The sequence below is a fragment of the Epinephelus moara genome, chromosome 9, assembly GCF_006386435.1.
Source record: "Epinephelus moara isolate mb chromosome 9, YSFRI_EMoa_1.0, whole genome shotgun sequence".
In the NCBI taxonomy this organism is placed as follows: Eukaryota; Metazoa; Chordata; class Actinopteri; order Perciformes; family Serranidae; genus Epinephelus; species Epinephelus moara.
Window position 1 is genome coordinate 19794401 of NC_065514.1, and position 21832 is coordinate 19816232.

Consider the following 21832-nt stretch of genomic DNA (forward strand, 5'->3'; position numbering starts at 1 on the left):
GGGAAGTCGATGGTTCCGCTTGGTCAAGACATAAACATAAAGGAGCGTATACACAATTTCTCTCGCTATCCTCGCTGTAAATAAAACTATAACTTTCACATTTAACCCACAATACACTAAAAATGATTTGTGTCAACCTCAATAAAGAAACTTCTAAGCCATTTTGACGCCATTTTAAATAATGGCGCTTGATACTTGTGTTGTGCTTTGCTTATGGTGCTCTGTTGTGTGAAATACATGAATGGCTAATGTGCAATACTGTTATGTTTTGTATGTTTTAAAGGTGTATGCTTCATGTCCTCTGGACCCTTATTGTAAGGCAGCAATACTTGTGCAGCTCCTGAGTCCAAGACGAATTCCCCTTTCATCAGCAATAAAGTATATTGTATTGTATCATATCTTAACGTATTGTAAATATGTATCTTGTAGACAACCTTACTGCTTTTGGACTGTTCATGATTTATGAGGGGGGAGGGGTTGGTGCAAAAAGGGAGAGGCATGTCAGATAATTTAAGCACCGAGGAGTTTGTTTTTTTTATTTTGGCTTAGGGGAAGGACATACAACTTTGAATGGCAGTATTCTGTATTCATCTTTAATACCCTCTGAACCCCAGAGCCCACCAGTGGGTTTGGAAGGCATGTTTTCTTTAAACATCGACAAAATCACTCAATGTATCATAGCCAGAAACTGTAAAACCATAAATTATCATTGGATTTTCACACTATACAACATATTATGTGCAACAAAGGCTTCCATCAGAAAAAACCCCGTTATATTTTGGAATATAAAAACGATATGTCAGCTCAAACTAGTGATATTTCATCAAAATAACTTTATTCCATGTCTTGTTTTAAATTCAGCCAAAAAATAAATTGTTTTAATTAATGGACTAAAGAGCATGCACGACAAGAGTGAAAAACAAGGCCTTTTCAACAACAGGATTTCATATTCAACTTTTAACTTTGAAACATCAAAGGGTAAGTTCATAAAATGTCATAACTAATTTATGGTGGAGAGATGGTCATGCATTTTCCTCCTGTCACTCAGGGATGCTCAGGGAAAAATATCTGCAGCTCTGGGTTGAGCAGGGGTGTCAAACATACAGCCCCTGGGCTAGATGACTAGACTAAGAAGCGCCAGGTTTCAGGAGCAGGTTAAAAAATGCATTGCCTACTTCATGACAAATTCAGCTTTAGAGGCTTTTCCACCCTGACCAGAATACAGCTCTCTGATATAACAATGAATTTTTACTGTGACCATGTTTAAAGATATTGAGCATTGTGCAAAATATTGTTAATCAGCAGCTTCAGTTCAAGAGAATCTGTATCAGGAAATGTCTGGATAAATGCACATGTAATGACAGTGAGAAGTAGACTGACTGAATGAGGAAAAGCTGAGGCATACTGTTGAAATTGCACTTGTTCCTTAAGATATCTCAGGCTGTTTGTTTATTTTGTAAAAGGATGAACATCTACAGAATGTAATTCTTTACACAAAAATAAATTGTGCGATGGTTTTACTGGTCTGGCCCATCTGAGATCAAATTCGGCTGTATATGGCCCATGAACTAAAATGAGTTTGACACCGCTGGGATAGACTAAAAAGAAACCACAAAGTCACACCCCGTCCTTGGGTAAGTTAAGAACAGTCCCTAAGTTAGTAAATACAGGAAGCTGTTCATTTATAATTAATTATGTAGATATTAGGAACTATAAAAGTTTAAAACAGGACACCTACCAGAGTGAAAAATGTAGAAAACAGGGAATCCCAAATCGCACATGATATTAACTCTAAATATTTTCTTTACAAAACTACAGTGAGACTTTACTGACAAAGAATGTCAAAACTTCAGTTTATCAGAACAAGAAAGAAATGTATTTATTTTGCATATTGTACAGGACAGTAATTCAGTGTACATCACGTTAGTATAAGCTGCGTAAAGTGCCTTTTGGGGGTTAGTACAATCATGTAAACCTTGTCATTCAGTACAAGAGCAAGAAACGTTATCTCCATAACTAGTGCATAGTTTGACAGAAAAACATGGCTCTTCCTCATACTTCATTCTTCATAACAGAGATATCTCCAGGGTACAGTAAGCAGCCTGTTAGCCATCAAATACAGTAATTAAGTCTGTCACGTTGGCAGCATTTGTATCAAAGCAATTTCTGGAAATAATTTTATGCTCAATATGAAAATAACAAATACACAGAGCAGGTTGTTTCAACATCACACAAGTGTCAAAAATATTGCTAATCATCTTTTAGAAAAATGTAGAATTTCTTTGTAATCATTAACATCTTTGATTGCAAGTAATGTACAGCTCTCAGCTGAAACCGCAGCAGCTTCTGCAAGACTAACTTTACACAATATATTTAAATCTTCATCATTATTTATTCAATCTTGGGAAATATAAACCGTTTCAACCTTGTAAACTTTTACTCCAGTTATCTTTCATGATATAATCCATTGTGTTTTAAAGTTTCTGTTGTGGCCTTGCCAGATTACTGGGTCTGAACTGATCAGGTGCAGAGGGAATAAAGTGTCAGCTGTGAATCCACCTGGGCAGCTTACTTCATAGCGTTCAGGGACATGAGAATAGTCGGGTTCTCTTCCATGACACGCACAAGCAGGTTGTCGATGTACTGCTCCAGCTCTGTTATCTTCTTGTCTCTGTCTGCGAGCTGCGTTTCCTGTTTAATCACCAGGGAGATGAGTTCCTCCTGAGTCAGCTGGGAGAAGGGCCCTTTCAGCTCAGTGCCATTTACCTGTGAGAGCGCAGAAAACATGGAGACAATGTTTATGTAGACTAAGAACACAAACACACAACACCATTAATGGATGATTTGAATGTTGATGCTGTTTGATGAACCAGACAGACAAGCATTTACATATCAACACAGAAACCTTCCTTGGTTAATTTAGAGATAGAAAATTAGCATAAAAGCTTTGGCTAAAAAAAGTTACCTTTGTTTTCTCCTGAACTTCACAAAGGATTTCTGTGGATTTGTTCTCTTTTTCCCCTTGAACGGCTGAAACAGATCGCTGCTCCAAAGGATTAAGCGGTTTTACAGGTTGAAGCCTGCAAAGACAAAAAAAAAAAAGAGAGCGACAAAAAGATAAAGGCACCTGCTAGACGGGAAGTGAAATGCTGAGTATGACTCAGTTATGATGCTGCATCATTTGTCTAAACAATGAAAGAGTAACCTTTAGTATTTTGCAATCACTAGTCAAACAGACTGTGGTAGTTTTATTATCACTGCAAGCTCATTCATCCACACCAACCCTATCAGATACAACACAATTAATAATACAAGCAAAGGTGAAAGATGAGTGGGTAGAAATTATAAATCAAAAGGATGAATCAGAGAGGACTCTACATTAGAAGTGTGTGACGTGCAGGGGTGACACGTCCCCTTAACTTTTTCAGATGGCTGTATTCGACCCCTCCATGTTTTGCAGTCTGAAAACTAACATTGTCTCTGCTCTACTCCATCTTTTTTTTTTTTTTTTTTTTCCAGTAGCCCCTTTCTGATCAGGTTGCCCTGGTCCCTCAACACAGAACTTGTTGCCCTGGGCAACGTCTGAGCCAGTATGACTCTTGTGTCCGTGGTTTTACTCATGCCAAGGCAGGCTAGCAGCATTAAGAACCTTGCCTAAGGGTCCAGGTTCTGTCCTGACCGGAAACGAACACCACTCTTCCACGTCAAAGTCAGTAGTCTTAACCACTGAGCTATCCAGCTGCTGACCAGATTAAAATCCTGTGGGACTTCCAGATCCAGACTGACAAACTGGTGACATCTAACCAACCGCACATCGTGTTGATCGACAAACAACAGAAGAAGGCAGTGGGGATAGATGTAGCAATCCCACACGACAGGAAGAAGGAACATGACAAGCTTGAAAAACACCAAGGGCTGAAAGAGGAGCTAGAAAAGATGTGGGGAGTAAAGGCAACAGTGGTGCCAGTGGTAATTGGAGCACTGGGGGCTGTGACCCACAAACTGGGAGAGTGGCTCCAGCAGAGTCCAGGTACAACATCTGAGGTCACTGTCCTAAAGAGTGCAGTCCTAGGAACAGCTAAGATACTGCGACTCCCAGGCCTCTGGTAGAGGACCCCAGCTTGGAGTACCTTCACACACTAGGACTAGACAGAAAACTTCCCTTCTCCTCTTGTGCTCATTCAAACCAATTCTAACAACTAGCAAGCTAAACATTAGAAAAAAGTCCAAATCCCCAAATTACAGAAGACGGAGGGCATGAATTTTTTTTATTTCATGACAGTGTAAGTGTTGTCTTCAGACAAAGCTATATTAACTTAACTAATATTACAAAGCTTCATAGTGAGATCATGTTGGAATATTGGTATCATTTTGCAAATGTCTTCAAATTAGCTGGCCAAAGTGATATTGTTCAATTGCAGTTATTTTTCAGCATATTACAGTATGTCAAATAAGCACAGTCAGTCCACCACTGTGCTTCTTCACTCAACACATTCATGAAAGTTCATTCATTCATTCAGTCATTATCTGTAACCGCTTATCGTTTTCAGGGTCGCGGGGGGCTGGAGCCTATCCCAGCTGACACTGGATGAGAGGCGGGGTACACCCTGGACAGGTCACTAGACTATCGTAAGGCTGACATATAGAGACAGACAACCATTCATGTACACAGTCACACCTACGGGCAATCACCAGTTACCCTAACTTGCATGTCATTGGACTGTGGAAAGAAGTCGGAGAACCCTGAGAAAACCCATTCTGACACGGAAAGTACATGCAAACTCCATACAGAAGGGCCCCAGTTGGACAGCGGGTTCAAACCCGGAGCCCTCTAGCTGTGAGGCAAGCCCCATGGAAGTATTTTTTGGGAATCACTGATTGTATGTGTAACTCGGCAGGAACAGATGATAGGCAGGAAGCATGTTGAAAGTGGAGAGGTGAGTGAATAAAAAGAAGCAATAACTGCACAGTGTTTATAGGTGCCCTGGCAATGTAGTGAATATTTTTCCTTTTTATTGAAGGCATCATGTTGGGAGCCAGCAGTGTGTGATCTGAGTTGCATAAATATCCTGCTGAGGAGCTAAGTGTCTCACCTGCGTGACGCTACAGGAGGTCCTTCCTTCTTCCCACCTGCCTCCTCTCCAGCACTCTGCACCGTCGCAGGCTGGGACTCTTGTGGTGAAACCTCCTGGTCAGGCACAGGATTTACAGTCTCAGGGTCATGTGAACTGTTATCAGTTTCAGTCACACCTGTTTCATCTGTAACATGGCCTCCGTCAGTGTTTTGTTCGACTGAAGTGCTCAACGTTGCAGCTTTCAGTGCAGGAACTGGGGGAGCACGGATCTTTGAGGATTTGATTTTAGCATGAGAGGCTGCATCTTCATCAGCAGCTTGTGACACAGCTGGAGGCCATTGTACTGAAGCAGTATTACCAGAGCTTGTTGTATCATCTTGGGCTGCATTTTCATCCTCGTCATCTTCAAATGGATTCAAGCCATAAACAATCGGGGCTTGTTTTGCCTCTGAGGCACATTCATTGGAAATGTTGCCATCAGAGGACGGGGCTGTTTTATGTTCAGATGGTGGCTCTTCTTCCGCAGAGCGCGGTCTAGACGGCGCAGGGCGTTTATTGTGTTTGGCTGCATTTGATGTTCCCCTGGTGGTGCTACTTTGCGTCAAGCTCTGGGTGTTCTTTGCATCTGTGGGAGACCTACTCAGAGGGGCGATCATTTGCACCAGGCGCTGAGGGAGAACGCTGACGGTTTTGACGTCTTTGTCTTTACTCTGCTTGTTAATTTGTGCCAGATGGCGTGTAGATGCATCCTGTTCCCTCTGACTCTGTCTCTCTGCTTGATTACTTCCTGGAGGCCGAGGAGCCGGTCGCTTCTCTCGTTGAGTGCTGATGGGATCTTTTTCATCAGTGGAAACAGGATTGCTCCTCACGGATGATGCAGCAGATTGAATCCTGGAAATGAGTCACACACAACTTGACATTTGAGCATAGTTAAGTGTTTAATTGAAAAGAGTCTCATGAGGAAAACAAAATAATACTTTTCTAGGATGATGTGAAGGAAATTAAAGATATTAAAATCTTAAAACCTTCTGTTGCAAAATTAGAAAACAAAGGACAACAGAATCTTCATTTGAAAAAGCAGTGCATAGTAAAGGGATTATAATGTAGTAAGATTGATTTTAGGGTTGCATTAATGATTATTTTCATTATCAATTAATTTCCCGATTATTTTCATGATTAATTGACTGATTGTTTAGTCTATAAACTGTCAAAACATTGTGAAAAAACTCATCACAATTTCCCAAAACCCTTTGAGTATTTGTTTGCTATCATGAATGACAAAAAAAGCAGCAAAATCTCACATTTAAAAAGCTAGAACCTGCAAATGTTTGACATTTTTGCTTGAAAACTGAATAAACAATTAAATATCAAAATAGCTGGTGATTAATTTTCTTTGGATCCACTTATCGTTGTAGCTTTCATTAATAAAAGAAAAAGAACAAATGCTTTGAATATAGCTAATGTAAAGAAAATCTCATCCTGAGAGATGAAAGAAATTACCATCCACCTTCACTGTCAAACTCAAACTAAGTGCTTCAAGTCATTTTCACTCCCTGATCATATGACATCCACTCTAATGAGGTAAGACTGTACAATGGGTTCCCAATCTCAGCTGACACATGAAACATCCGTGCTTACAGACACGCATGTGTCTGCACGCTCCTCACAAACGTACAAGAGCAAAGCTATGCAACTTTCATGAAGGTGTCAGCTTAAGGTTGCGTTCAAAGAGAACTGTTGCTGTGTTGTGACAGACTGAAAAACAGAAGACACATTCAGATAACGCTTTTTTTTTAGATGTAAATGACTCTGACTTCATATCATGTTTCATCATGCATTCATCAGGTTGTTTCACTACCTCATTTGCCGCTCTGTTCTGTTAATTTTGTTTTATTTATACTATTTATATGCAACAAAACAATAAGGGTTGTTGTTTTTTGTTTACTTGTTTCTTATACAGGGTGTCTACAGATACAAATCAAATTTCAGATATTGTATACCTTTTTTATACCACCTCATATGAAATTTAAGACCAGGCCTGCAATGAAAATACACATTATACATTTACGTGTGTGTGACACACATGGGTAAGTGCAGACAATAATGTCTGTTCAAAATGAACAGTAAGGTTTAGTTTTAGTTTAAAGTTTAGTTACATTAAAGTAAGTTTAATGTGTTTAATGTAAAGAGAAAACAAAATCTCATCACTGTCATAAATGCTATTTATTATTGCAATTCTTCGGTCTGTCCAATGACTGTTAACAGTCATTGGGTCTCTCAGGCTGGAGAAATTTTTGCGGTAGTGTGACCGAAGATTTCTCCAGCCCTGATGAAGACCAACAGTGGTTCGAAACATGTTGGCTTTTTAATGAGTTGGCCATTATATTAAAGGCTTTTTAATCTAATCTTTCCTTCCTCATTCTCATTTTTGTTTGGAGTGCCTGGATTCTTTTCCTGTTTGCAGTGTGACCGAAGACTTTTAAGATCCATCAAATCTGAATTTAAGACAATTTAAGACTTTTTAAGGACCTGTAAACTAGTATTGCAACGATTAGTCAACTAATCGATGACTAATCGACAATTAAAATAATCGTTGACTATTTTAGTAGTTGACTAATCGGTTTGAGTCATTTTTCATAGAAAAATACTATAACAGTACCCCAAAATACTGTTATAGCAGCTTCTATACGTTCAGATATTGGCAGCTTTACACACTCTCCCATGACGGTGAACTAAAACCCTTTGGCATGAGTATGAAACAAGACATTAGATGACGTAATTTGGGGGTTTGGGCGAGACTGACATTTTTCAACATTTTAACACATTTTTCGATAAAATGATTAGTCGACTAATCGAAGAAATAATCGACAGATTAGTCGACAATGAAAATAATCGTTAGTGGCAGCCCTACTGTAAACACACTGTTAAATTATTTTTGGAGTTAAACATACTGTATCTATTCACCACAAAGATAAATAAAAAGAGGATTAACCAATATAGACCATTTAAAATCAGTCTATGAGCTGTGATTGGCCCCTGGACCAGACAGAGGACATGTCTGTAGTATAAGACCGCTTGGACTAACCTTTGTTGAGCAGTTGACACTTTGGCTGTGCTGCTGTCAGGTCCATCAGGTGACTCAAGAATCTCCTCAGAAGGATCTGAGAAGTCTTCATCAAACGGGTTAGTAGAGGTGACTCCTGCAGGGCTCCTCTCAGCCACGTTAGGTTTCCTCCCTGGAGCTTTGGGTTTGGTTTTATTTTCCTTCTTCTTCTGTTCTCCTGCATCTTTTGCCGACTTCTCCTTCTCCAGCTTCCTGGCCTCCTCTTCTCTCTTCTCCTTTTCAGCTTCCTTCTCCCTCCTGACCCTCTCCTCTTCCTCCATTCTCTTCCGTTCCTGTTCGTCTTGTCTCTTTTTTTCTTCTATCAGTCTCTCATGTTCTTCCTTTTCCTTCCTAGCCCTCTCCTCCTCCTCTTGTCTCCTCTCCTCCTCTTTCCTAATTCTTTCCTCCTCCTCCCTTCGTCTTTTTTCTTCTTCCTCAGTTCTCCTTCTTTCTTGTTCTTCTAGCTTCCTCTTTTCTTCTGCTAACCTCTCACGCTCTTCCTCTTCTTTTCTCCTCCTCTCTTCCTCCAGCCTTATCCTTTCCTCTTCCTCCCTTCTAATCTTTTCTTCTGCCTCAATCCTTTTTCTTTCTTCCTCTTCTTGCTTCCTCTTTTCCTCTACCAATCTCTCAAACTCTTCCTTTTCCCTCCTCGCCCTCTCCTCCTCCTCTTTTTTAATCCTTTCCTCTTCCTCCCTTCTCCTCCTTTCTTGTTCCTCAAGCCTCCTCTTTTCCTCACGCTCCTCTTCTTGTCTTCTCATCATCTCTTCTTCTCGCCTCCTCTTCTCTTCCTCAGCCCTTTCCTCCTCCTCCCTTCTTTTTTCTTCCTCTTGTCTCCTCTTTTCTTCTGCTAATTTAAGCTCTTGTCTCCTCCTCTCTTCCTGTGCCCTTTCCTCCTCCATCCTAATCCTTTCCTCTTCCTCCCTTTGCCTCTTTTCTTGTTCCTCAAGCCTCCTCTTTTCCTTCTCCAATCTCTCACGCTCTTCCTCTTCCCTCCTTAGCCTCTCCTCTTCCTCTTGCCTCCTCATCTCCTCCTGTGCCCTCTCTTCTTCCTCTCTTTGCATTTTTTCTTCCTCAATTCTCCTTCTTTCTTGTTCCTCGAGTCTTTTCTTTTCCTCTCTTAATCTTTCACGTTCTTCCTCTTCCCTCCTTAGCCTCTCATCTTCCTCTTGTCTCCTCCTCTCCTCCTGTGCCCTCTCTTCTTCCTCTCTCTGCCTTTTTACTTCTTCAATTCTCCTTTTTTCTTGTTCCTCTTGTTTTCTCTTTTCCTCTCTTAATCTTTCACGCTCTTCCTCTTCCCTCCTTAGCCTTTCCTCTTCCTCTTGTCTCCTCCTCTCTTCCTGTGCCCTCTCTTCTTCCTCAATTCTCCTTCTTTCTTGTTCCTCTTGTCTCCTCTTTTCCTCGGCTAATCTTTCACGCTCTAATTCTTCTATCCTAACCCTCTCCTTTTCCTCTTGTCTCCTCTTCTCCTCCAGAGCTCTCTCTTCCTCTTCCATTCTAATCCTTTCCTCTTCCTCCTTTCTAACTTTCTCCTCTTGTTCCTCTTGTCTCCTCTTCTCCTCTGCAAGCTCTTCCTCTTGTCTCCTAGCCCTCTCCTCTTCCTCTTCTTTTCTCCTCCTCTCCTCCTCCATCATAATCGTTTCCTCTTCCTCCCCTCTTAGTTCACCCACATCCTCTTTTATATTTTCCTCCTCCTCCTCTGTCCATGGTGAATATTGCCTCACCCCCCTTAGTGAATCAACAGATGGAGGAGAGCTTTCAGGGACCTCCTCCATGGATCCGTGGCCTGAACTGGCGATACTGAAGTTTGAGCCGATGCGAGAGGTCCGAGGCGGCGGCTCTTCGCAGTATACATGACTGCCATTGATGCACAGGTTACTCTGCTCCACAGTGCCCTGTTTTTGGTGACCAGAGGGGGAATCCTTGTTGCCTGAGCTGCCTGAACGTTTATGTATCTTGAACTTGAACTTCTTTTTACCTGGAAGGTAGAGAGATAGTTAACATGCATTTAAAACACAGAGGACTAGAGAAAATAAATGAAATAATGGTCATAAAATAAACCTTCAGAGGAATCCACATTGAGACCAGACGACTGGCTGCCGCTCAGTGAGGAGTTCTTCGCAGGCAGAACCGACATGGACTGGGACATGTTCTTCTGCAGGTTAGACTTGGGAGAAAACAAAGACTTCATTTTATGTTTCTTCTTTTTTTCATCCTTGCCCTCAGCGACCTCACCGTCCCCGTTCTCCTCCCCCTCGCTGTCTGTCAGAACCTGAGTTAAGGACGGCACCACGTTGGACGCGGTGTCCGATTCCTTTTTCTTGCCACGAACTTTGTCCTTGAACTTGCCCAGGCGAGATCTGGATTTGCCGGCAGCGGAGAGGTCGAACATGCTGGCCGTCATGTTGTTTCTCATGAACTGGATGTTCACAAGCACCTCTCCTCTGTCTTTGTCTGCCTTGCCAGTCTTGTCCAGCAACTTGAACCATCTGTTAATGAGAGGAGTCTTATTAGAAAAACATTTTTGAACGCATGTTCACAGATACATAATCCCCAAATGTCTGATTAATTGTGCAAACATCACTTCAAAACTATAGAACACATTCTATGTATTATCCGGGATGTCATCCAAGGTTAAAAACATCCTTGGACCTGGAATAACTGATTTTTGGCCACTTGGGGGCAGTGGAAATGAGACATAATCACACTTAATGTTGATATGGCAAACTTTTACACATCAAGCAGTTACAAAGCAAGGTCATTAAGTTGAGTTTGTGTGCACCTGTTGAATCCTAGTCCAGTATTCACTCTCTTGTAGCTCTGGTTTTGGTCTCTACCAACTCTTGAGAGAAAAATCTGGCTTTTAAGCTGCTAGCAGGTGGTGTAATGTGGGTTTTTGGAGCTTTTTTGGCTGAAAACAGCTGCCTGCTGCTGATGAAAATGACACTATGGGAGCTTGTGAGATTGAACGAATAAAGGAAAAGTTGAAGGTCAGAGAATTCAATGATGAAACTCTCCAAAAAGCATGTGCTAACTTTTAAATCTAATGCTCCATACAATAACTGCAATAACAAAGCAACAATGTCATTCATTTCGGGTTGAGTTTGTGTGCACCTGGTGAATCCTAGTCCAGTATTCACTCTCTTGTAGCTCTGGTTTTGGTCTCTACCAACTCCTGAGAGAAAAACCTTGACTTATAGCTGCTAACAGGTAGTGTAATGTGTTTTTTTAGGAGCTTTATAGCCCAAAACAGCTGCCTATGCTGCTAAAAAATGACACAATGAGAGCTTGTGAGATTGAATGAATACAGGAAAAGCTGAAGGTCAGAGAGTTCAATGATGAAACTCTCCAAAAAACCTGTACTTATATCACTTTGCTAACTTTTAAATCTAATGTTCCACTCAATGACTGCTATAACAAGGTGTCACAGAGAGGAGAGTTGTATTAATGGGGCATACTGTCCCTACAGACTATTATTGGCTGTCTACTGAATGGCTTACAGTAAACAGACTGAGATTCATGTACATTATGTTGATGTTAAGTCCTCGTCTGCCTTTTCTTGGAAACTATGACCCATCCCGTAGCAAATGGAGAATGACTCAGCAGTGACTTGAATGTTTTTGGAAAGTCTGTGAGGATCTAACCACAACCAGCAAACCAACCATGAAGGAAAGTTTAAAAAAAAAAAAGTCCTGTTCTGCCTGTGGCAGCCTCCAATGCGGGGAAGTTATGAATGCTTGTACTGTGTGTACTGTTTTGCACCAAAAAATGATAGTTGTTCCCTTTTCCTCCGATGCATCGCATGATTAAAATCCTAATAAAAAGTACTTGTTCAGATCAGACATGTAGCATAGATTATACTGAGCAGGCTCTCTGATAGCTTGTGACCCACTATGCCTTGGAGAGGTATCACAATTGATTTTATCATATACAGTACTGCATGTTCCCAGACATCTGACCCTGAAGGAGAGAGTTGTTATCAAACTAGATTAGTCCTCACAAAACCTAAACTGGTCGGGTTCACAGGAAACTGACTCATCATCACCCTGTAACCACCACATCTAGATGAAGCTTGACAGTGAAATACCAAGATGAAAGCCAAGATACCCTACATAAACACTGGTTACAACTTCAAAGTTGCAACCTAAATGTTAAGTCCTGGGATAACATGTAGAAAAGTCTAAACCAACTCAGTAAGATGTCCACTGAGACCAGCTGTTGCAATGTCTGCACCTGCGTCATGGTCCAACTCTGACAGAAGGGTCTCAGAATACTTCAACAGAACAGCAAAAAGGAGCAGTCAGCATAAAAAGTGCCTATCAGGCAGAAATCTGAGGTCAGCTCACCACTGAACAAACAACTCCAACTGAAATCTGGATTCCTGGGGAAATGAGGAAATGAGGAAGGGGCCGTGGGCGCATTTTTGCGTGTGTGAGTGTGTGTGTGTGTGTTTGTGTGTGTGTGTGTGTGTGTGTGTGGGCCAAGCGCACAAGTCTGTGTTATGGCAACATCATAAACTGCCTGTTCTTGCAATGTGAAACATGAAAGTTACCTTCTCAATGAATATATGTGGTCAAAAATGTTTTTAAAAACTGAAAAAGCAACATGCAATTTTGTGATCGTCTAAATCATGTTTTGTGTTTTTGTGCCATAAACAGTATTTCCCCCCTTCATGTTAAACTAACACCTCTCCCTGAGCTGCATATAATACAGACCCAACAGTGTCTTCCTCTCGGTGGTACGGAGTCAGATAAGATGTTAATGTTCCTCCTCCTCCTCCTCCTCCTCCTCCTCCTCCTCCTCCTCCCTCAGCAATGCTTCAGATGTGTTGCACAAACAAATTAAGGAGGAAAACGTCTTTTCCTGGAAGTTAAACGGGCGAGACTGCTGTTACAACTCCCTTGCCCCCTACTGCAGATGAGTAATGGGATGTGATCTGCAAATTTAAGGTCTTGAGTTCATAAGAATTCCCCTGTGAGCCTTCATGTTTCGCCTGATGAACGTCCTTCAACAAAACAGTGCTAGATCGATATTGCAGTTACTTATCATGCAAATGAGACAGTGTTGTGTAGCTGTTACGTTCTTGCTCCCATGCATAGTGACACAGGGATGTGTGGGACAAAGTTATGAAAATAATATTTCATCCCGTCCCTCTGTGGCATCGCATCATCCTTTGGAATACGCTCATTGTCAGAGTAGTCATACAATTATTCTCCCTGTTACAACGGCCAAACAATACAAATGATAGTTTAGAGAAGGCTGGCTGATGGCTCACAACATAGCAGGCTTTAGTATGGAAGGGCTCGACATGATTTTCAGCCCAAAATCAAAAACACATATTTTTCCTCTTACCTGTAGTGCTATACACCGATGAGCCAAAACATTAAAACCACTGACAGGTGAAGTGAATAACTTTGATTATTTTGTTCCAATGCATTGTTCTGCTGGATAACCTTTGGTTCTAGCATTCATGTGGATACCACCTGACATGTTCCACCCACTCAAACACCGTGTGGATACCACCTGACATGTTCCACCCACTCAAACACCGTTGCAGACCAAGTACCCCCCCTCATGTGTACAACAGTACTCCCCAATGGCAGTGGCCCCCCAGCAGGATAATGCACCATCCAATGGCAGTGGCCCCCCAGCAGGATAATGCACCATGCCACACTGCAAACATCGCTCAGGAATGTGACAAAGACCTCAAAGTGTCAACCTGGCCTCCAAATTCCCCAGATCCCAATCTGAGTGAGTATCTGTGGCACATGCCATTAACCCACCGCACAACCCACTGGACTAAATGGATCGGCTGCCAACGCACTGGTGCCAGACACCACAGGACACTCCCAGAGATCCTGTGTCCATGCCGCGACAGGTCAGAGCCGAGTCCGATCCAAGGAGGCCCCACCTTGGATTAGGGGTACATCTGGGATACCAGCACATCACAAGAATCCTTGAGCAGACTGGGATCTGGGAAATTTAGAAGCCTGGTTGACACCTTGAGCTTTTTGTCTTGCTCCACAGGCCATTTCTAAACAGTTTTTGTAGTTTAGCATGCTGCTTTTTTCTGCTGGGGGGACCACTGCCATTGGAGAGTACTGTTGCCAACTTGTCAGGTGGTATCCACATGAACGTCAGAACCAAAGGTTTCCCAGCAAAATAATCAAAGTTATTAACTTCACCTGTCAGTGGTTTAAATGTTTTGGCTGATCGGTGTATATCAGTGTAGATGGTTTTAGTGTGCGTTGAAGTGTTTTGGAGATATCAGCCATAGAGATGTCTGCCTTCTCTCCAATATAATGGAACTAGATGGCACTCCTTTGTAGTGCTCAAAGTGCCAAAAAATAAATAAACACATTTGAAAAACTCAACAGTAATGTCTCTTTTCAGAAATCACGACACGGTTACTCAAGATAATCCACAGACCTTGTTGTGAGCAGTTTCATGGAGGAATTATTTTCTTTCTACCAAACTACACCCACCAACCACATCACTGCGCAAAAGGAAACGTGCATCTACTCATGGACAAGAGGCTCCCGCTTGTGACCGAGCAAGATGTAAATATCAATGGCGTCCTCCTCAGCTGAGCTGTAACGTTAGCTAACTCATTGGTGCTAGACGAAAGAAGAGAAGAAAGAATATCGTTCCAAAACTGCTCACAACAAGGTCTGTGGATTATCTTGAGTAACCAGGTCATGGTTTCTGGAAAAAGACATTGCTGTTGAGTTTTTCAAATGTATTTTTTGGGGACTTTAAGCACCATAAGGCCATCTAGTTTCATTATATCCGACAAAAAGCAGACATCTCTCCAGCCGATATCTCCAACACTCTGCAACTCACACCAAAACAATCTAGATTGATAAGTAGCACTACAGGTAAGAGGAAGAATTTTACTTTTGATTTTGGGGGTGAACTGTCCCTTTAAACCTGCATTAACTAATTCAGGGCAGAGGAAACAAGTTGTGAACACAACACGAACATATTATCGGAATGTAATTTGATTTCGCAAACCTATTAGAGAACAGATGCCTCTTTACACATCCAGCACACATAGAGCCACATTAGCATTTAATAGGAATCATGTTTGTGTCCCCAATAAGATACTAAACAATAATAACACTGTATGCTGTACAGTATTTTTTATTATACTGAAATGTACAGTATATTCACAGCCCTGAGTTTTGAACAACTATCGTGCTTGACACGTGCCACTGACAGTGATGCATCCTACATGGAATAAAAAAGAGAAGTTGTAAGCTAGTTCAGTTTAAACAGAAGGGAAGTTGCGAAAGTGTTTGGGCGTTAGCTGGTTGGGGTAGTAAGCGGTGTGCAGGAGGAGGAATTAAAAGCAGCTTTCACTTATCAGCGCCTGGGTGATAATAAAGATGCCCTTGCTTAAACTCAGTAATCTCACACCCCTCTGTGAAGGATGGACAGTGTTCTGCTCTGCTGCACAGACAGAGCCACAAGAGCACAATGCATGACTCAACATTCTGTAAATGTATTCGACTTTCTGCACACACACATCCTTCCTTGCAGAGCCTGAACGACTGATAAGACAATGCGTGGTTCGAGCCTTTCTTATCACGGAGCACAGCTGTGTGAGTGGACTCGACGGTGATAATGACCAAAGACCAAGACTGTCCAGGACTCTTTGTTCCAGCCCACATCCAGGATTCAGAAGAGCCAAAATAAAAGGCCTGTGCAAACGAAAATCCCTTTCCAGCCAAAATCAATCACCATACATCGTGCACTGCCAAGGGAAGATAAACTTACATTAAAGCTGTTTGAAATGACAAAATGCTGGATGAAAGCTGTACTTGAGACTGACCTTACTGCAGGTTTCTTAATATCCTTAATGCCTCTATAGGAGGTATGAATGTTTGTTTTGACAACAGGGGGCCTATTTTTTGGTATCCAGGATTCACAGCGCAGGTGCTCTCAGGCCTGACCGCAGATTTTGGTGATAGAGTGCTGCAGGAATGAGTCCTAAAATGTGGAAATGAGTTATCATCTTTGCACTACCAGTACCCTTGTCTCAAAGTCAATGTGTTTTTTGTTTGATGGCTGAAATAAAACCTGTGGTTAACACAAGCTTAAGAGGTTTTCACATTTCATTCTACGACATAAAATATGTCTCGTGAATATTGATACTTTTATATGTCTTTAAAGAGGCGGTTAGCTGACAAATGGCTGAAGTACAGAATGTCATTATGCCGAGCACGGTTTTCCAGCCCCGTTGTGGTGACAATGTTGAAGTCATGCAACCTTAGTGTAGTTCGTCCATAGCTTAACTTTAGCTTTTTACTTCTGGCAATTGCATTTACGCTTCAAAAAGCATACAAGCTGTGTTCATTTGTGAAGATTATCTCGCTCAACAAAAGGTTTACGTATCAAACTTCTGTTTGTCATAATCCATATACCCCTGGCTTTTTGTCGAGGGAACAAGGGTGACTAACTTCCAGGTCGGCCTACACAAAGGTAAAGGTCATCCCTGCAGCACTCTATAGCAGAGGCACTACAATGAATGTCAGTCAGCTGGTGTAGGTGTTACGATATCACAGAAGACATGTCAGAGTAAGAAAAGCACAGGTACCAACAATAAAATGTGTTTGTAAAGGAATGCTCTGTTCATTTCCACCTGTGCTGTCTAAATGTTTCTACAGACAGTTGAGTGTAAACTTTAATAACAGTAGTTCCTTTTTTAGCGAGCGATATGTGTTCAAAATGAGTAAAACTTGGTGGAATTCAGCTAACACAGTGCACCTCAAACAGAGCTGTTGTATTGGCAGGTTGTGGACTGTGCCTGTGTGTCGGGGGTCAGTCCAGACACAGTGGTCTTGCTAAAAGAAAACTGACCTTGCTAGACTGCCGCTGTTGCCATCACTGTTTACTTTGCACAGATAAAAACAGTCAGGAATGTGAGGCTCAAGCTGGATTTAAACCTCAGAGTCAAGGTGCACTCACCCGCTCACAGAGGACTACAGAAAGATCAACAGAAAACAAGTGGAGCATTTACTCAACACCGGCAAAAGTCCCTGCTGATTTTACAAAAAAAAAAAAAAAAAAAAGACATCCTCATAAAACTAAATGCGTGTATAAAAATGCTCATTTTTGCAGCAGTGGTCAAGGGAAACCAGAATCTGATTTTTAAAGGACACGTTGCCAAAAAGAGCAGATGTCATCAGAGGTACACACAGTGCAAAACCTAAAACCATGCACGATTAAACATGCAGCGTACAGCCAGGTGAGGTTCAGCTTAGCATGCTGAGGGAGTTGGACACCAACCAAACCCGAAGCGAAGCACGCAGAACAGTATGAAAAAGTGTGAGACCAATGCATTTTAATCATAGCTCACTTCATGCCCTCATATCTGAAAGATTTCTCATAGTGACTGTCACAAAAAACATTAAAGTGGGTTAGCTGCTGCTCTGTTTTATGAAAGATTTACCATAACATGAGCAGACGGCAAATCTCTACTGTTTGAGGAGCAATACATAAGCAGTAATGAACCTCAAATCTTGCTACGGACTACATAAAAATTCATGCAACGACAGAAGACATCAAACAGAGCAGACAAACCTTAACAACAACAAACCATTATGGGGAAGGTGGGAGAAGGAAGTGTGCGTACGTGCGTGGTTGTGCATTAGGCTAGTATGCAGTCTGCTTTTGTATAATACCAGTCACACGGTGGGAGCTTGAAACACTCAGCAACAGCTTAGCAAACAAAACATTTTCCATTCTTAGTGAACTACAGACTCGGCTGACGAGTCTTGTGTTTCAGACTTCAACTAGGACATCATGAATCAAAATGTTTTAGCTTTTGTTCGACCAACCGAAGAGGATGTTTTCTGCTTTAAGGAGCAAGTATAATTGCTATTACAGAAACCATACAGTACCAGCAAGGCCTGTAAAACCTGATCACCGCGGTTAATCACGTCACTACTGTGCTCACTGTGAATGCAGTGTAATGAGAATCTAAAGGTTTTACGTTTCATCTAAGCATCCTCACAAAAGTGTGCTTCCTCTGGCACAGGTGAAGGTGAAGTCTGGGTCTTCTCTGAGGAATGTGTCTGTTGTTGACGGGTTCAGTGAATGAGAGTGAATCCTCTTGACTCGCGTCTTTCGCCTGAGTAAGTAATGCTGATTGGCATCCTTGAAGGCTGCTGCCCAGGGAACAAATCCCTTAAGCTGCACCGGAGCGAGTGGGCAACATTCATAAGTCAAACCCACCAAAGCGGGTCTGTGTAGTGATGCATGGCTGTGTGTGCTCAAATACCTCACCTCAGTGGGAAAAAAAGGTGCAAATATCACAGAGGGAACTCACTTTCAGAGAGTCTTTTCAAAAGGCACAAATTTAGGGAAATACATAAAGCAACACTAAGCTACAGTTTCCACAGAAGCTGCATATTTTTATTATTAAAAACTTGGTTTGTCATTATGGATTAAATGGGGATTAAGGCGTTTCGTCCTGCCAGACCATAAAGCTGCAGTATGACTGCGCTGTTCCCCTGCGGTGCAGATGAAAATCAAAGTTGCTCAGTCTTCATTTCACCCCCTATGATTTCCTCATTTACATGCAGTTAAGAGCTAAGAGAAACATCTGCCCAAAAATAATTCAGTATGCAAAGAACACACAATCCTGTACTCTGAGGACTGAAAGCCTAAAAGAAACAGTAGTGTTTTACACACTCATGTGGGTTATTTTTAAAGAAGAAAAACGCTTTTTGTATAAGCAACACTTTTTCCTTTGACTCATCCATCTCCAGGGTCAGCTGCAGACGAATTTGATGCTCAAAGAAACTTCAACAGGATGATTTCTTTTGAACCACCGAGCTATCCCACCAAGAGAAAAGCTAAATAATGATTTCTTTAAATTCAAGGCTTAGTTGATTTATTGATTAGATGACTTCCTCACAAGTGGTTCCAGATGCTTAAATGTGATTATTTCCGGTTTTCTGGGGTTTTCTATGATGATGAACGAAAAAAATCTTTGGTTTGTGGACAGTTGCTCGACAGTCCCGCCCCCAGTTGAATTCAATAGAGCTTTATTTATCCCTGAGGAAATTCTTGTGCCAGAGAATGCTTCAGATTACAGTAACACTAAGTGCAGAAACCACAATTTAACATTCACAACCAGTAACAACCAGAAGAACAAGTGGCTTCCCAGGTCAGGCTCACTCACTGGGCCCAGTTTTAGAAAAAAGAGAGTATTAAATATCAGTAAAATATACAGATATGGAAGATAAGAAGTGTTTTCAAGGAGCAAAAGCAAAACCAGTGCCTAACAGGGTAGCAGACAACTTAAGGCATCCATTGGTACCAACCATATCAGCATAGCTTGCCAGGAAGGGGGCTAAACGCTCCAAAAGGTAGGCTACAGTTCGGCGAGGGAACAACGTCCGGGTTCATCCCAAGAACCCAATAATTAGTTCTATGGGTACCCATGAGTATCCCTTAAATTTGAGGAGGCTTTTCCCAGTAATTTTTTTGTTCCTTACAATCAGTGTTCTTCTTCAAACTCAAGCTGTATATTTGTCCTTTTAGGGACAAGGACAACCAGCCTATTTGACGATCAGTGAGTTGCCTTACATGGGTAGATACGAACACATTAAAACAGGACTGTTGTGGATCTCAACATGTTAACAGTATCAGGTTTAGTCTATCACCTGTAAAATAAGAAACCAAAGTATATCAGTATGCAATTTCTTAACTCTCTACATTGACATAGTTTTTTCATCTAGTCTATACACTTCAATAGCGTAAGCAAAATCCAAACATTCAGTTACGGGTTTTGGTTCTCGTGTGCCAAGATTTTCAATGGCTCCACATGGCCACCCCTATGAAAAATGTCTGGGGGCGCCACTGTTGGTCAAACAAAACAAGGCATTAAAGGACTTCCAATGATCTTGTAATAGAGAGTTTGTCTACTTGCTGACATACACAATTAATTGAGAAAATAATCTCTAAATTACACTAACATCGATTTACACATCACATACTCACATTTTCTGCTCTTAAATGGATACTGCTATTGCTGTTTTTTGGCTGATGCAATCAAACATACTTTGCTGTTAGTGGTTTTCTGTATTGTTCTTTATCTTTCTACACTTCTGAGTTCTTAACAGCTTTGTGAAAATTTCATTAGGTGGAGGTTTCACATAAGCCCTCTGGGTTTTTAGCTTCTCCCTGCACTGTATTTAATTATCCATTTATTTATTGCCTGTTTTTGTGTTTTCTTTATGCAAAACAATAAACTATACTGGACTAAATTAATTGATAGTAGAATAATGGCTGGTTGCAGCCCTTATATAATCCATCCATCTGTTCATCTAACTTTTTACATGATTTCTACCCATTAAAGAGCCTTTAGGTTCCTGCTGTGTGCACTCACTCGGTCTTGTTGCGGGTTTTGTCCTCACTAAGCTGCAGCAGGTTGATGACAGCCTGTCCCAGCAGTTTGTCTGGACCCACCAGGGCCCGGTGCAGGACGTGGACATGCAGCACGCATCGCTCCGTGCCTCCTCCACCTCCTCCTCCTCCTCCGGGCAGGTCGAAAGCGGCCTCCTCCTTCCACACCGGCGCCACGCACTTCTCCACCACCGACGTCTGAAACTTCTCCTTGCCCACTTGCATGAGCGCGTACGCATCGTTGGTGCCGCTTTTCCCTTTCGTCCTGAGGCCTCTGGCTTGCTGCACCGTTACCTGGACGCTTGTGGGACACCACTGCTGCTGATCCGCCAGAGACATGCTGACACCACTTGTTGCTGGATTCACACAGCGCAGAGATTATATCCAAAAACAAAACGCGCTGAGGTCCACCATCAGCTCACCGTGAGAGTGGACAGAAGCTGGGGAAAGTTTTCCCGTGAGCTTCGAGGGAACTTGAGGAAACAGCTGATTGGGCGTGGTTAGCACCGAGAGGGGGCCTTGGTTAAGACGAGACACTCCCCCAGATTAACAGATTACATGAAACGAATCCGACACACACTGCTGCTTGGCCCATTCACACCACAACAATCATTTAGTGGAGCCAAACGACCACACCTGATGCTTGTTGACACCTGTCAGACTGCATCAGCATCACATCAGCTGCATTCAAATAAAGACAAGACTGATGGATTGATTTGGAGACTCGCTTAAATTCACAGTTTTAATCTTCTAGTCCCTTGGTTGATTTAGGCTTATCATTCATATTTTAGTGTGTTCTGTAATAATTTATAGTCACAGTTCTGACTTCCTGATCCTGATCTAGATCTGAAAACATGAGACTTCTGCTCTAATTGTCTGGCAGAGAGAAGACCAAGCCCGAGACAGCTGATAGGGTTCATTTATATGGTTGGATTCAGTTTCACATGCAGCTCCAGTGTCTGCATGGATTTCAGATGGACGGAAGAGTTGAAAATACCTGAACGTGTTTGTTTTGTCTGTTGTTAAGTCCATTCTGGACCAGCTACCTTTCCAAAGTTGATTCCCTGCATTTACCTCAGTGCATGCTGGGATAAACCCTCAATTCCAATGAGCCTGAGCAGGATTAGGAGGGTATGGGAAAGGTATGTACCTCAGACAGTTATACAGATCTTTGTCTGTATGTTGACAATACTCAGGGTGATTCATGTCTGAACACTGACTCCTGCTGTTGAAGAAAGGA

The 21832-nt window shown here is 41.9% G+C and overlaps 1 protein-coding gene across 1 annotated transcript; it reads right to left on the minus strand.

The window, feature by feature from the left end:
* Nucleotides 1-1853: 1853 nt before the first annotated feature.
* Nucleotides 1854-21081, minus strand: rab11fip1b (RAB11 family interacting protein 1 (class I) b). Its single transcript, XM_050053013.1, has 6 exons — nucleotides 20576-21081; nucleotides 10237-10664; nucleotides 8161-10153; nucleotides 5094-5966; nucleotides 2966-3080; nucleotides 1854-2766 (listed from the first exon to the last, which is right to left on the minus strand). Exons 1-6 carry the CDS (start codon nucleotides 20929-20931, stop codon nucleotides 2569-2571), a joined length of 3963 nt encoding a protein of 1320 aa, XP_049908970.1. The 5' UTR covers nucleotides 20932-21081; the 3' UTR covers nucleotides 1854-2568.
* Between the last annotated feature and the right edge of the window lie 751 nt (nucleotides 21082-21832).

What these genes read in the sequence shown, in the direction of transcription:
- rab11fip1b (XM_050053013.1), bottom strand. Translation starts at nt 20,931, where the DNA reads ATGTCTCTGGCGGATCAGCAGCAGTGGTGTCCCACAAGCGTCCAGGTA. An exon ending in GTGTCAACTGCTCAACAAAG is followed by an intron (nt 5,967 to 8,160) that starts GTTAGTCCAAGC and finishes ACTCATTTCCAG; the next exon opens with GATTCAATCTGCTGCATCAT. An exon ending in AAGTTCAGGAGAAAACAAAG is followed by an intron (nt 2,767 to 2,965) that starts GTAACTTTTTTT and finishes GCGCTCTCACAG; the next exon opens with GTAAATGGCACTGAGCTGAA.